The 16,182-nt window shown below is 53.5% G+C and overlaps 1 protein-coding gene across 1 annotated transcript in view; it reads right to left on the bottom strand.

Moving 5' to 3' along the window:
- LOC119969776 (fer-1-like protein 4) overlaps positions 1 to 16,182 on the bottom strand; it is a 427,310-nt gene that overhangs the window by 146,090 nt on the left and 265,038 nt on the right. The window contains 2 exon segments of the mRNA XM_038803853.1: positions 842 to 1,003; positions 3,247 to 3,360. Coding sequence (XP_038659781.1) covers positions 842 to 1,003; positions 3,247 to 3,360 — 276 coding nt within the window.

Raw genomic sequence — 16,182 nt, 5'->3', positions numbered from 1 at the left:
TCATGCACTAGCACACCCAAGTCTCTCTGAACAGCGGCATGCTTTAATATTTTATCGTTTAAATAATAATCCTGTTTGCTGTTATTCCTACCAAAATGGATAACCTCACATTTGTAACGGAGCATGATCTGTTAAATATGGAGGCTGGTGGGATGGAAGGTGAGAAGAGAATCTCATCATGGTTCTGGGGGGGGGGGAGAGGAAGGGGTGAGAGCAAGAGTGTGTGAAATGGAAGTTAGAAGGTCATGGGTCCTATAAACCACGGTGGGGAGGAAATCTACAGTTGAGGTAAAAGAGATATCGAAGGCACTCATATGGAATGTTGCAACATATGTGATGGAGACAGAAACTGGGAAAATGGAATAGCATGCTTACAGGATGACGTGTGTGATATTGCAGTCAAATGAAGCTGCGGGAGTCTGTGGGCAAAATAGTGAATATTTGAAATGGACACAGAGAAATGGAGAAAGGGAAGAGAAGTGTTGAAGATGGACCTTGTGAAGGTGAGAGAAATTGGATGAAAGTTTCCAGTTCAGGGTTAGATCGGGAAGCAGGATCAATATAGTTACTATCTACCAGAAAAAAGAGGAAATGGAGGAGACTTGGGTAGGACTGAAACAAGGACTGTGCCACAGATCCCACAAAAAGTAGGTTTGGAGAGGACCCATGTGGGTGTCAGTAATAACCAGGTCATCCCAGGCTCGCTGAGTACTTGCAGCATTTTGCAGATTACCAGCATCTGCAGCTTTTCCACCCATAAAGATCCACTGTTCAGAACAGTTCAAATATTTTATGACTGACAGCTTCAACTGTCGATTCTCCAGAATAATTTGTGACGTACCACTTCAAAATACTTCACAAGTTCATTAAAGTTAGGACTCTCCTTGTAATTGGCAATGATTTCAGACTCGACTTTTTGGCCGGCACATTCTATTGCAACTTGGGGCTGCTCCACTTCGAAAAGCTTAACACGTTTCAGGTCACGGAGACCCCAGAACAGAACCTAGAAAATAAAATACATTTTATCCAGCGTGTGGACATGTGAAGGATTAAAAGTCATCAATGGATATGTAACATAGTACAAAGTTGTGGCAAAGTTGAGGTTATTGATGTTTCAGGTTGAGTTCTCTCTGTTGCTTTCCTAGGTGAAAAAGAGCTTGTAAAACAGATGTGAAACATGGCACTCCTGCTTTTGAACTCAGTACGTTTATTTATGAATCACAAGATTCCACCTACTTTGTTAAGCACTCTCTAGATATGACCTGCCACCTTCAGAGATCAATGCTGATGAACGCAAACACACTCTCCACAACTGTGACATTGGGTGGGATTTTCCAGTTCCATCAGCCCGGAGACTGGAAATTCCCACCCCAGGTCAATATACCCGTTAACTGTCAAATTGTCTGTCCTGCCCATGAAAGAACAAAGAACAATACAGCACAGGAACAAGCCCTTCGGCCCTCCAAGCCTGTCTTGGCCAAAACCCTCAGCACTTCCTTGTGCCGTATCCCTCTATACCCATCCTATCCATGTGTTTGTCAAGATGCCTTTTGAATGCCGTTAATGTATCTGCTTCCACCACCTCCCATGGCAACGCGTTCCAGGCACTCACCACCCTCTGTGTAAAAAACCTGCCTCGCACATCTCCTCTAAACTTTGCCCCACGGACCTTAAACCTATGCCCCCTGGTGACTGACCCCTCCACCCTAGGAAAGAGTGCCTGCCCATCCACTCTATGCATGCCCCTCATAATCTTGTAAACCTCTATCAGATCACCCCTCAACCTCCGTCCTTCTAATGTAAACAGTCCAAGTCTATTCAGCCTCTCCACGTGGCTGACACCCTCCAGACCAGGCAATATCCTGGTAAATTGGGATTATTATTTAAACAATAAAATATTAAAGCATGCCGCTGTTCAGAGAGACTTGGGTGTGCTAGTGCATGAGTCACAGAAGGTTGGTTTACAAGTGCAACAGGTGATTAAGAAGGCAAATGGAATTTTGTCCTTCATTGCTAGAGGGATGGAGTTTAAGACTAGGGAGGTTATGTTGCAATTGTATAAGCTGTTAGTGCGGCCACACCTGGAGTATTGTGTTCAGTTTTGGTCTCCTTACTTGAGAAAGGACGTACTGGCGCTGGAGGGTGTGCAGAGGAGATTCACTAGGTTAATCCCAGAACTGAAGGGGTTGGATTATGAGGAGAGGTTGAGTAGACTAGGACTGTACTCGTTGGAATTTAGAAGGATGAGGGGGGATCTTATAGAAACATTTAAAATTATGAAGGGAATAGATAGGATAGATGCGGGCAGGTTGTTTCCACTGGCGGGTGACAGCAGAACTAGGGGGCATAGCCTCAAAATAAGGGGAAGTAGATTTAGGACTGAGTTTAGGAGGAACTTCTTCACCCAAAGGGTTGTGAATCTATGGAATTCCTTGCCCAGTGAAGCAGTTGAGGCTCCTTCATTACATGTTTTTAAGGTAAAGATAGATAGTTTTTTGAAGAATAAAGGGATTAAGGGTTATGATGTTCGGGCCGGAAAGTGGAGCTGAGTCCACAAAAGATCAGCCATGATCTAATTGAATGGCGGAGCAGGCTCGAGGGGCCAGATGGCCTACTCCTGCTCCTAGTTCTTATGTTCTTATGTTCTAAACCTCCTCTGCACTCTCTCCAAAGCCTCCACATCCTTCTGGTAGTGTGGCGACCAGATATGTCCCCGGTGGAGTTGATCGGAACGTTTACCCTATTAAGTCTGTATTGCCTCTTCCTTTTCCTTCTGCTAAAAATACACTCTCATTTGTAGAAAATTCTATCTGCCACTTGTCTGTCAATTCAGCTGTCTATCCATGTCCTTTTGCAGTCAGTTCCTATTATCCTGACTTTCTCACACGTTTGGTATAATCAGCAAATACATAAATATTACTCTGTATTCCAATATCAAATATACATTCACTAATAGGGAGTAGTGGTCCTGGTGCTGACTCATGGGGAACATCACCGTCCACCAGCCCAGTCCTAAAATACAACCATTTCCTGTCCGTAAGCCAATTTTTAATTCCAGTTGGCACTGATCCTCCGACTCGAAAAGCCTCAAATTTGCTAAACAGCTTTTTAGGCAGAAATGATCAAACACTTTCTTAAAATTCATAGAGAACATCCACTGCATTCCCTTCATCAACTTTGTTAATTCAGGTTAATAAAAGGGACAACATTATTCACAGGAGAATTAATATCCAGATGGAAATTTACCTCGATTCTGAATGTCTTGAGCTTTGGTCGAATTCCTGCAGGAATGATGAAGTATTTCATCTGTTCATCCAGATATTCTGGATCTTTCGACTCCACATCGTCTGGCAAAGACGGCTAAAATGAGAGTCGTGCATTTAAGAGCGAATTCTCCTATATTTTCACCTTCACTCTATTTGTTTTCTAGTTGTTGTAAACTCTCACTTTTACAATTTTAACTTATTTCATTGTGAGAAAGAAAAGGAAAAGTTGCATTTCAATAGCACCTTTCATGACATCAGGACCTCCCAAATCACTTTACAGCTGGTGAAGAATTTTTGAAGTATGAGACCATGAGAAATAGGAACAAGAGAAGGCCATTCGGCCCCTCGAGCCCGCTCCACAATTCAATAGGGTCATGTTTGACCTGACATTCCTCATGTCCACTTTATCCATAACACTGGATTCCCCGACTGATCAAGAATCTATCTCAGCATCAAATGTACTCTTGTAACATAGGAAATGTGTCAACCAATCACCACACAGCAAAATCAGACAAACAGCAATGAGATAATATTCTATATGCTCTTTGGATGTGAACTGTGCTGGCCAGGGCAGCATTTATTGTCAATCCCTAGTTGCACTTGAGAAATTGGTGATGAGTTGCCTTCTTGAACCGCTGCAGTCCCCGAGGTGTAACACCCACTGTGCTGTTAGGGAGGGAGTTCCAGGATGTTGCCCCAGCGACAGTGAAGGAACGGCGATATATTGCCAAGTCAGGGTGGTGAGTGACCTGGAGGGGAACCTCCAGGTGGTGGGGTTCCCAGGTATCTGCTGCTCTTGTCCTTCTAGATGGTAGTGGTCGTGGGTTGGAAGGTGTTGTTGGAGGAACCTTGGTGAGTTCCTGCAGTGCATCTTGTAGATGGTACACACGGCTGACACTGTTCGTCAGTGATGGAGGGAGTGAATGTTTGTGGAAGGGGGTGCTTTTTCCTGGATGGTGTCGAGCTTCTTGAGTATTGTTGGAGCTGCACTCTTCCAGGCAAGTGGAGAGTATACCATTATACTGCTGATATATGCCTTGTCGATGGTGGTCAGGCTTTGGAGAGTTACTCGCCGCAGAACTCCTACCCTCTGACTTTCTCCGATAGCTACAGGCCGGAATTTACCAGCCGTTCATGCCAGCAGGATATTCCAGCACCACCGGTGGCACATGCACGCCGCAGGTTTCCAGGTGGCGAGGGGTGCATTCAATGGGAAGCCCTGTTGAAAACGGCAGATCAGAAGATCCCCCTGCGGCCAATTGTGTTCTACCTCTGGTGCTGCGAAGCACCAGGGTTGCACGGAAAATTCCACCCACAGTATACATATGGCTTGGTCCAGCTCAGTTTCTGGTCAATTGTAACCCCCAGAATGTTGATCGCCGGGGATTCAGCGATAGTAATTCCATTAAATGTCAAAGGCAAAAGCCAAGATAGCAATTTCTATTGATTCCCTTATTTCCTATTTCTTTTATTTTGTTATTATTGTTTTTGGTCCATGGATCTTTAATGACCTTTAAGTCGAGCTGAAGAAGTGAGGAACTCAAAAGTTGCAGAATAGTGCACTGTGGTATGAAGATATATTTTGAACAGAAGAACTCAGTCTTTATGGCACCCAAGAGATTGAAGGGATTCAGTTTGATTGGTCGGCTGGTGGTCAATGGATTGGCCAGGGACCGTATTCTGGCTGGCAACAGACAGCGATCTGCCAGGTGGTTTTTTTTTGGAGGACCCAGCAGAAAGCTCCTGGACGCTTAGGAGAAGCTACATGTTGCTATCTCGCTCTCGCTCTCTCTCGCCTTCTCCCAAATGTTTCCTGCCTGCTGTTTCTGAGTCTGCAGAGAAATCTCGAGACCTGAAGAGTCTACAGTGAAAACCATTACAGACTGAAAGCAATGACCTCATCCAACTGGGACTGAAAGGATCTAACTGGAAGATGTCCATCTAACACAGAGACTCTTATCCTTTTACTTTTAGTGTTATCTTTACACCCCTCTTTCCCCTCTGTGTTTGTCTGTCCTGTGGTGTCTGTGTAGGGGGTGGCGGTGAGTTAGAGATGGGGGGGAATTAGAAATCAGATAATAGTTAACCAGTTGTATCTTCTGCCCATTTAATTATAGTTATTGTTAATAAAAGCTAATTTGTATTTAAATTTACAAACCTGTAGTTATTGGGCAGCCAAAGACTATGGGTATTTTTTAAATGAATAGTTAATTTCAAGTGTGTTGTGACTCCGGGTCAAGTGTAGCTGGAATTGACCGCGGACCAGTCCAGGGGTCGTAACAACAGTCAGGCCGGGAAATGTGTGTGAGAGCTGCACATTAGACTTGTGGAAATCTGTAAATGATTAAATTCAATGGAAGAAGGTAACAAATTTAAAACTCGCCTGTTAACCAGTGAGAAGCTAATTGTCAATTTGGAAATAATTTAAATACAATACGACACAATTTAATCCCGTGCGCAATCTAACCGAATTGCCCCGGTGTCTAGTGCGTTTAGCCGGGTGTTTCCCGATGCTCACAACGCCGAGAAAGACCCCGCTATCTAATGGGGTTTTGTTACAATCTGGGGCCTCCGCGGGGATGCCCCAGCGAGGACACACTTAGTCCCATTTCCTGCAATGAGGAGCTACGCTCACCAGAACCCCTCAGTGCAGGAGGAGATCCGGATGCCATTTTCAAACGGCACCACAAACACTCGACCCTCCCAACACGACCTCAGGATCCCCCTAGGCCCCAACTCACGTATAAAGGGGTCCTCGGGCCTCCCCCACACCCCACCTCACACAGGCAGGGCACATGGGACTGATCCCTAGCACAGGCCGAATGCCAGCCTGGCACCCTGGCAGTGCCTATGTCAGCCTGGCAGTGCCACCTGGGCATGTTGGCAGTGCCAGGTCAGGCTGGAACCCAGGTGACACTGCCAGGATGCCAGGGTGGCAGTACCAAAGTGCCTGGGTGACAGCAGCAGTGCGCTTGACTAAGGTCTCTGAGGAGTTGGATGCCAATGCCTCGGGTAGTTTGGGTGAGCTGCATATTAGAGTGAGACTCACTACTCACTCCAATTGCGGTTTCACTTGAGCTCGCATTAGATCACGCGAGGCGCGGCGAGCCGGGTAAATCCCGGAAGAGGCCTCTCCCAGCACTCCCAGTAGATCCCACCCATCATCTCCTGATTTAGGGAAACTCACACCCACACCCAGTGAAAGCTGGCAACTTCTATGTGACTCCCTTGACTCACTTCGGGAAACCTTTAGATTTCCTGGGGGCTGGGTCACACTAGATTTGGGATTTCCAGGGGGCTGCGTCACACTGGATTTGGGATTTCCCGGGGGCTGGGTCACACTGGATTTGGGATTTCCAGGGAGCTGGGTCACACTGGATTTGGGATTTCCAGGGGGCTGCGTCACACTGGATTTGGGATTTCCAGTGGGCTGGGTCACACTGGATTTGGGATTTTCCGGGGGCTGCGTCACACTGGATTTGGGATTTCCCGGGGGCTGCGTCACACTGGATTTGGGATTTCCAGGGGGCTGCGTCACATTGGATTTGGGATTTCCAGTGGGCTGGGACACACTGGATTTGGGATTTCCAGGGGGCTGCGTCACACTGGATTTGGGATTTCCAGTGGGCTGGGTCACACTGGATTTGGGATTTCCAGGGAGCTGGGTCACACTGGATTTGGGATTTCCAGGGGGCTGCGTCACACTGGATTTGGGATTTCCAGGAGGCTGGGTCACACTGGATTTAGGATTTCCAGTGGACTGGGTCACACTGGATTTGGGATTTCCCGGGGGCTGCGTCACACTGGATTTGGGATTTCCCGGGGGCTGCGTCACACTGGATTTGGGATTTCCAGGGAGCTGGGTCACACTGGATTTGAGATTTCCAGGGAGCTGGGTCACACTGGATTTGGGATTTCCAGGGGGCTGCGTCACAATGGATTTGGGATTTCCAGGGAGCTGGGTCACACTGGATTTAGGATTTCCAGTGGGCTGGGTCACACTGGATTTGGGATTTCCAGGGAGCTGGGTCACACTGGATTTAGGATTTCCCGGGGGCTGCGTCAAACCGGATTGATTTTGGAAATGTTTCTCAGTTTAAAAAACTTTCTGAGCTGATACTATGAGGGGCGGAGCCTCAGGCAGGAAATTCAGAACCAGAAGTACCAGCTCCACACCATAAAGCAGAAACATACAACTGAGGGGGAAAGGGACCTTCCCGTAAAGTAGTCTGCCAGAGGAGGACATTTAGGGGTCCGGCTGCAGGGAGAGGGTAGTGACAGCCGGCGATGATCTTCCCTGTCTGCCTTCATCCCCGAGTGCTGGCTGGCCTGTAACAACTCAGACCTCAGCAGAACTTGTTGATTCCATCAAATGATCTTGAACGACAGAGACGGAGTCTACACCCTTCACTTTGGAATGCTTTTTCAGCTGGAGTAGCAGAAATTCTGAAACTGGAGATTTAATCAGCAAAACTTTCTGAATGATTTCTGATTCTAACACAGTCTTGGCAATCAGGTGTCAGCTGCTGCACAGGGGTCAGGTGAAGAGGGATTCCCAATATCAGAGCCACAATTCACTCACCATGTGATCCATTGGTCAAAGTGTATCACCATTGAATCAGATCCAACCAATCAGTATGGTGCAATGCCAGATCCCTGGTGATTTACAGGCACATGCCACAGCTTTACAACTAATTCCAGCCACTGAAACACTGGGCTGAAGTTTTCACCTTGTTGGGTGTTTGCCCACGGTGGGCCCAGCCGCACACTTCTGGCTGTGATTGGCAATGAGCGCAGTTTTAACAGGCAGTCGTGCGAAATGGGTGTTAAAATATCTCCCGTTAATAGAACTGAATGGCTGAGAACTGTTAGGGAGGGCAGGCGGAAGGAGACGGTGCAGGCGGAAGGAGACGGAGCAGGCAGAAGGAGACGGTGCAGACAGAGGGAGACGGTGCAGACAGAAGGAGACGGTGCAGACAGAAGGAGACGATGCAGACAGAAGGAGACGGTGCAGACGGAAGGAGACGGTGCAGACGGAAGGAGACGGTGCAGACAGAAGGAGACGATGCAGACAGAAGGAGACGGCGCATGCAAAAGGAGACGGTGCAGACAGAGGGAGACGGTGCAGACGGAAGGAGACGGTGCAGGCAGAAGGCGATGGTGCAGACAGAAGGAGACAATGCTGGCGGAAGGAGACGGTGCAGACAGAAGGAGACGGTGCAGACGGAAGGAGACGGTGCAGACAGAAGGAGACGGTGCAGACAGAAGGCGATGGTGCAGACGGAAGGAGACGGTGCAGACAGAAGGCGATGGTGCAGACAGAGGGAGACGGTGCAGGCGGAGGGAGACGGTGCAGACAGAAGGAGACGGTGCAGACGGAAGGAGACGGTGCAGGCGGAGGGAGACGGTGCAGACGGAAGGAGACGGTGCAGACGGAAGGAGACGGTGCAGACAGAAGGAGACGGTGCAGACAGAAGGCGACGATGCAGACAGAAGGAGACGGTGCAGACAGAAGGAGACGGTGCAGACAGAAGGAGACGGTGCAGACAGAAGGAGACGGTGCAGACGGAGGGAGACGGTGCAGACAGAAGGAGACAGTGCAGACAGAAGGAGACGATGCAGACGGAAGGAGACGGTGCAGACAGAAGGAGACGGTGCAGACAGAAGGAGACGGTGCGGACAGAAGGAGACGGAGGGAGACGGTGCAAACAGAAGGAGACGGTGAAGACGGAGGGAGACGGTGCAGACAGAAGGAGACGGTGCAGACGGAGGGAGACGGTGCAGACAGAAGGAGTCGGTGCAGACAGAAGGAGACGGTGCAGACGGAGGGAGACGGTGAAGACGGAGGGAGACGGTGCAGACAGAAGGGGACGGTGCAGACAGAAGGAGACGGTGCAGACGGAGGGAGACGGTGCAGACAGAAGGAGACGATGCAGACGGAAGGAGACGGTGCAGACGGAAGGAGACGGTGCAGACGGAAGGAGACGATGCAGACGGAAGGAGACGGTGCAGACGGAAGGAGACGGTGCAGACAGAAGGAGACGGTGAAGACGGAGGGAGACGGTGCAGACAGAAGGAGACGGTGCAGACGGAGGGAGACGGTGCAGACGGAGGGAGATGATGCAGACAGAGGGAGACGGTGCAGACAGAAGGCGACGGTGCAGACGGAAGGAGACGGTGCAGACGGAGGGAGACGGTGCAGACAGAAGGAGACGGTGCAGATGGAGGGAGACGGTGCAGACAGAAGGAGACGGTGCAGACAGAAGGAGACGGTGCAGACAGAGGGAGACGGTGCAGACAGAAGGAGACGGTGCAGACAGAAGGAGACGGTGCAGACAGAAGGAGACGGTGCAGACGGAAGGAGACGGTGCAAACGGAAGGAGACGGTGCAGACGGAAGGAGACGGTGCAGACGGAAGGAGACGGTGCAGACGGAAGGAGACGGTGCAGACGGAAGGAGACGGTGCAGACGGAAGGAGACGGTGCAGACAGAAGGAGACGGTGCAGACAGAAGGAGACGGTGCAGACAGAAGGAGACGATGCAGACAGAAGGAGACGGTGCAGACAGAAGGAGACGGTGCAGACAGAAGGAGACGGTGCAGACAGAGGGAGACGGTGCAGACAGAGGGAGACGGTGCAGACGGAAGGAGACGGTGCAGACGGAAGGAGACGGTGCAGACGGAAGGAGACGGTGCAGACAGAGGGAGACGGTGCAGACAGAAGGAGACGGTGCAGACAGAAGGAGACGGTGCAGACAGAGGGAGACGGTGCAGACAGAGGGAGACGGTGCAGACGGAAGGAGACGGTGCAGACAGAAGGAGACGATGCAGACAGAAGGCGATGGTGCAGACGGAGGGAGACAGTGCAGACAGAAGGAGACGATGCAGACGGAGGGAGACGGTGCAGACAGAAGGAGACGATGCAGACAGAAGGAGACGGTGCAGACGGAGGGAGACGGTGCAGACAGAAGGAGACGATGCAGACAGAAGGAGACGATGCAGACGGAGGGAGACGGTGCAGACAGAAGGAGACGGTGCAGACGGAAGGAGACGGTGCAGACAGAAGGAGACGGTGCAGACGGAAGGAGACGGTGCAGACGGAGGGAGACGGTCCAGACAGAAGGAGACGATGCAGACAGAGGGAGACGGTGCAGAAAGAAGGAGACGATGCAGACAGAAGGAGACGGTGCAGACAGAAGGAGACGATGCAGACAGAGGGAGACGGTGCAGACAGAAGGAGACGGTGCAGACAGAGGGAGACGGTGCAGACAGAGGGAGACGGTGCAGACAGAGGGAGACGGTGCAGACAGAAGGAGACGGTGCAGACAGAAGGAGACGGTGCAGACAGAAGGAGACGGTGCAGACAGAAGGAGACGGTGCAGACGGAAGGAGACGGTGCAGACGGAAGGAGAGGGTGCAGACGGAAGGAGACGATGCAGACAGAGGGAGACGGTGCAGACGGAAGGAGACGGTGCAGACAGAAGGAGACGATGCAGACAGAAGGAGACGATGCAGACGGAAGGAGACGGTGCAGACAGAAGGAGACGATGCAGACAGAGGGAGACGGTGCAGACAGAAGGAGACGGTGCAGACAGAAGGAGACGGTGCAGACGGAAGGAGACGGTGCAGACGGAAGGAGACGGTGCAGACGGAAGGAGACGGTGCAGACGGAAGGAGACGGAGGGAGACGGTGCAGACGGAAGGAGACGGTGCAGACAGAAGGAGACGGTGCAGACAGAAGGAGACGATGCAGACAGAAGGAGACGATGCAGACAGAAGGAGACGATGCAGACAGAAGGAGACGATGCAGACAGAAGGAGACGGTGGAGACAGAAGGCGATGGTGCAGACAGAAGGAGACGGTGCAGACAGGAGGAGACGGTGCAGACAGAAGGAGACGATGCAGACAGAAGGAGACGGTGCAGACAGAAGGAGACGATGCAGACGGAGGGAGACGGTGCAGACAGAAGGAGACGGTGCAGACGGAAGGAGACGATGCAGACAGAAGGAGACGGTGCAGACAGAAGGAGACGATGCAGACAGAAGGAGACGGTGCAGACGGAAGGAGACGATGCAGACAGAAGGAGACGATGCAGACGGAAGGAGACGGTGCAGACAGAAGGAGACGGTGCAGACAGAAGGAGACGGTGCAGACAGAAGGAGACGGTGCAGACAGAAGGAGATGTTGCAGACGGAGGGAGATGGTGCAGACGGAGGGAGACGGTGCAGACAGAAGGAGACGGTGCAGACGGAGGGAGACGGTGCAGACGGAGGGAGACGGTGCAGACAGAAGGAGACGGTGCAGACAGAAGGAGACGATACAGACGGAAGGAGACGGTGCAGACCGAAGGAGACGGTGCAGACAGAGGGAGACGGTGCAGACGGAAGGAGACGGTGCAGACGGAAGGAGACGGTGCAGACGGAAGGAGACGGTGCAGACAGAGGGAGACGGTGCAGACAGAAGGAGACGGTGCAGACAGAAGGAGACGGTGCAGACAGAGGGAGACGGTGCAGACAGAGGGAGACGGTGCAGACGGAAGGAGACGGTGCAGACAGAAGGAGACGATGCAGACAGAAGGCGATGGTGCAGACGGAGGGAGACAGTGCAGACAGAAGGAGACGATGCAGACGGAGGGAGACGGTGCAGACAGAAGGAGACGATGCAGACAGAAGGAGACGGTGCAGACGGAGGGAGACGGTGCAGACAGAAGGAGACGATGCAGACAGAAGGAGACGATGCAGACGGAGGGAGACGGTGCAGACAGAAGGAGACGGTGCAGACGGAAGGAGACGGTGCAGACAGAAGGAGACGGTGCAGACGGAAGGAGACGGTGCAGACGGAGGGAGACGGTGCAGACAGAAGGAGACGATGCAGACAGAGGGAGACGGTGCAGACAGAAGGAGACGATGCAGACAGAAGGAGACGGTGCAGACAGAAGGAGACGATGCAGACAGAGGGAGACGGTGCAGACAGAAGGAGACGGTGCAGACAGAGGGAGACGGTGCAGACAGAGGGAGACGGTGCAGACAGAGGGAGACGGTGCAGACAGAAGGAGACGGTGCAGACAGAAGGAGACGGTGCAGACAGAAGGAGACGGTGCAGACAGAAGGAGACGGTGCAGACGGAAGGAGACGGTGCAGACGGAAGGAGAGGGTGCAGACGGAAGGAGACGATGCAGACAGAGGGAGATGGTGCAGACGGAAGGAGACGGTGCAGACAGAAGGAGACGATGCAGACAGAAGGAGACGATGCAGACGGAAGGAGACGGTGCAGACAGAAGGAGACGATGCAGACAGAGGGAGACGGTGCAGACAGAAGGAGACGGTGCAGACAGAAGGAGACGGTGCAGACGGAAGGAGACGGTGCAGACGGAAGGAGACGGTGCAGACGGAAGGAGACGGAGGGAGACGGTGCAGACGGAAGGAGACGGTGCAGACAGAAGGAGACGGTGCAGACAGAAGGAGACGATGCAGACAGAAGGAGACGATGCAGACAGAAGGAGACGATGCAGACAGAAGGAGACGGTGGAGACAGAAGGCGATGGTGCAGACAGAAGGAGACGGTGCAGACAGAAGGAGACGGTGCAGACAGAAGGAGACGATGCAGACAGAAGGAGACGGTGCAGACAGAAGGAGACGATGCAGACGGAGGGAGACGGTGCAGACAGAAGGAGACGGTGCAGACGGAAGGAGACGATGCAGACAGAAGGAGACGGTGCAGACAGAAGGAGACGATGCAGACAGAAGGAGACGGTGCAGACGGAAGGAGACGATGCAGACAGAAGGAGACGATGCAGACGGAAGGAGACGGTGCAGACAGAAGGAGACGGTGCAGACAGAAGGAGACGGTGCAGACAGAAGGAGACGGTGCAGACAGAAGGAGATGTTGCAGACGGAGGGAGATGGTGCAGACGGAGGGAGACGGTGCAGACAGAAGGAGACGGTGCAGACGGAGGGAGACGGTGCAGACGGAGGGAGACGGTGCAGACAGAAGGAGACGGTGCAGACAGAAGGAGACGATACAGACGGAAGGAGACGGTGCAGACAGAGGGAGACGATGCAGACAGAAGGAGACGATGCAGACGGAAGGAGACGGTGCAGACAGGAGGAGACGATGCAGACGGAAGGAGACGGTGCAGACAGAGGGAGACGATGCAGACAGAAGGAGACGATGCAGACGGAAGGAGACGGTGCAGACAGGAGGAGACGATGCAGACGGAAGGAGACGGTGCAGACAGAGGGAGACGATGAAGACAGAAGGAGAAGGTGCAGACGGAAGGAGACGATGCAGACAGAGGGAGACGGTGCAGACAGAAGGAGACGGTGCAGACAGAAGGAGACGGTGCAGACGGAGGGAGACGGTGCAGACAGAAGGAGACGATGCAGACAGAAGGAGGCGGTGCAGGCGTAGGGAGACGGTGCAGACAGAAGGAGACGATGCAGACAGAAGGAGGCGGTGCAGACGGAGGGAGACGGTGCAGACAGAAGGAGACGGAGCAGACAGAAGGAGACGGTGCAGGCGGAAGGAGACGGTGCAGACGGAGGGAGACGGTGCAGACAGAAGGAGACGGTGCAGACGGAAGGAGACGGTGCAGACGGAAGGAGACGGTGCAGACAGAAGGAGACGGTGCAGACGGAAGGAGACGGTGCAGACGGAGGGAGACGGTGCAGACGGAGGGAGACGGTGCAGACAGAAGGAGACGGTGCAGACGGAAGGAGACGGTGCAGACGGAAGGAGACGGTGCAGACAGAAGGAGACGGTGCAGACGGAAGGAGACGGTGCAGACGGAAGGAGACGGTGCAGACGGAACGAGATGGTGCAGACAAAAGGAGACGGTGCAGACGGACGGAGACGGTGCAGACGGAAGGAGACGGTGCAGACGGAGGGAGACGATGCAGACAGAAGGAGACGGTGCAGACGGAGGGAGACGGTGCAGACAGAAGGAGACGGTGCAGACGGAAGGAGACGGTGCAGACGGAGGGAGACGGTGCAGACGGAAGGAGACGGTGCAGACAGAGGGAGACGGTGCAGACAGAAGGAGACGGTGCAGACGGAGGGAGACGGTGCAGACAGAAGGAGACGGTGCAGACAGAAGGAGACGGTGCAGACGGAAGGAGACGGTGCAGACAGAGGGAGACGGTGCAGACAGAAGGAGAATGTGCAGACGGAACGAGACGGTGCAGACAGAGGGAGACGGTGCAGACGGAAGGAGACGATGCAGACAGAAGGACACGGTGCAGACAGAAGGAGACGGTGCAGACAGAAGGACACGGTGCAGACAGAAGGAGACGGTGAAGACGGAGGGAGACGGTGCAGACAGAAGGAGACGGTGCAGACGGAGGGAGACGGTGCAGACAGAAGGAGACGGTGCAGACGGAAGGAGACGGTGCAGACGGAAGGAGACGGTGCAGACAGAAGGAGACGGTGCAGACAGAAGGAGACGGTGCAGACAGAGGGAGACGGTGCAGACAGAAGGAGACGGTGCAGACAGAAGGAGACGGTGCAGACGGAGGGAGACGGTGCAGACAGAAGGAGACGGTGCAGACAGAGGGAGACGGTGCAGACAGAAGGAGACGGTGCAGACAGAAGGAGACGGTGCAGACGGAAGGAGACGGTGCAGACGGAAGGAGACGGTGCAGACAGAAGGAGACGATGCAGACAGAGGGAGACGGTGCAGACAGAAGGAGACGGTGCAGACAGAAGGAGATGGTGCAGACAGAAGGAGACGGTGCAGACGGAGGGAGACGATGCAGACAGAAGGAGACGGTGAAGACGGAAGGAGAAGGTGCAGACGGAAGGAGACGATGCAGACAGAGGGAGACGGTGCAGACAGAAGGAGACGGTGCAGACAGAAGGAGACGGTGCAGACGGAGGGAGACGGTGCAGACAGAAGGAGACGATGCAGACAGAAGGAGGCGGTGCAGGCGTAGGGAGACGGTGCAGACAGAAGGAGACGATGCAGACAGAAGGAGGCGGTGCAGACGGAGGGAGACGGTGCAGACAGAAGGAGACGGAGCAGACAGAAGGAGACGGTGCAGGCGGAAGGAGACGGTGCAGACGGAGGGAGACGGTGCAGACAGAAGGAGACGGTGCAGACGGAAGGAGACGATGCAGACGGAAGGAGACGGTGCAGACAGAAGGAGACGGTGCAGACGGAAGGAGACGGTGCAGACGGAGGGAGACGGTGCAGACGGAGGGAGACGGTGCAGACAGAAGGAGACGGTGCAGACGGAAGGAGACGATGCAGACGGAAGGAGACGGTGCAGACAGAAGGAGACGGTGCAGACGGAAGGAGACGGTGCAGACGGAAGGAGACGGTGCAGACGGAACGAGATGGTGCAGACAAAAGGAGACGGTGCAGACGGACGGAGACGGTGCAGACGGAAGGAGACGGTGCAGACGGAGGGAGACGATGCAGACAGAAGGAGACGGTGCAGACGGAGGGAGACGGTGCAGACAGAAGGAGACGGTGCAGACGGAAGGAGACGGTGCAGACGGAGGGAGACGGTGCAGACGGAAGGAGACGGTGCAGACAGAGGGAGACGGTGCAGACAGAAGGAGACGGTGCAGACGGAGGGAGACGGTGCAGACAGAAGGAGACGGTGCAGACAGAAGGAGACGGTGCAGACGGAAGGAGACGGTGCAGACAGAGGGAGACGGTGCAGACAGAAGGAGAATGTGCAGACGGAACGAGACGGTGCAGACAGAGGGAGACGGTGCAGACGGAAGGAGACGATGCAGACAGAAGGACACGGTGCAGACAGAAGGAGACGGTGCAGACAGAAGGAGACGGTGCAGACAGAAGGAGACGGTGCAGACGGAGGGAGACGGTGCAGACAGAAGGAGACGGTGCAGACGGAGGGAGACGGTGCAGACAGAAGGAGACGGTGCAGACGGAAGGAGACGGTGCAGACGGAA

The sequence above is a fragment of the Scyliorhinus canicula genome, chromosome 7 (genome assembly GCF_902713615.1).
Source record: "Scyliorhinus canicula chromosome 7, sScyCan1.1, whole genome shotgun sequence".
NCBI lineage: Eukaryota > Metazoa > Chordata > Chondrichthyes > Carcharhiniformes > Scyliorhinidae > Scyliorhinus > Scyliorhinus canicula.
This window is presented reverse-complemented; position numbering and strand designations above follow the sequence as displayed.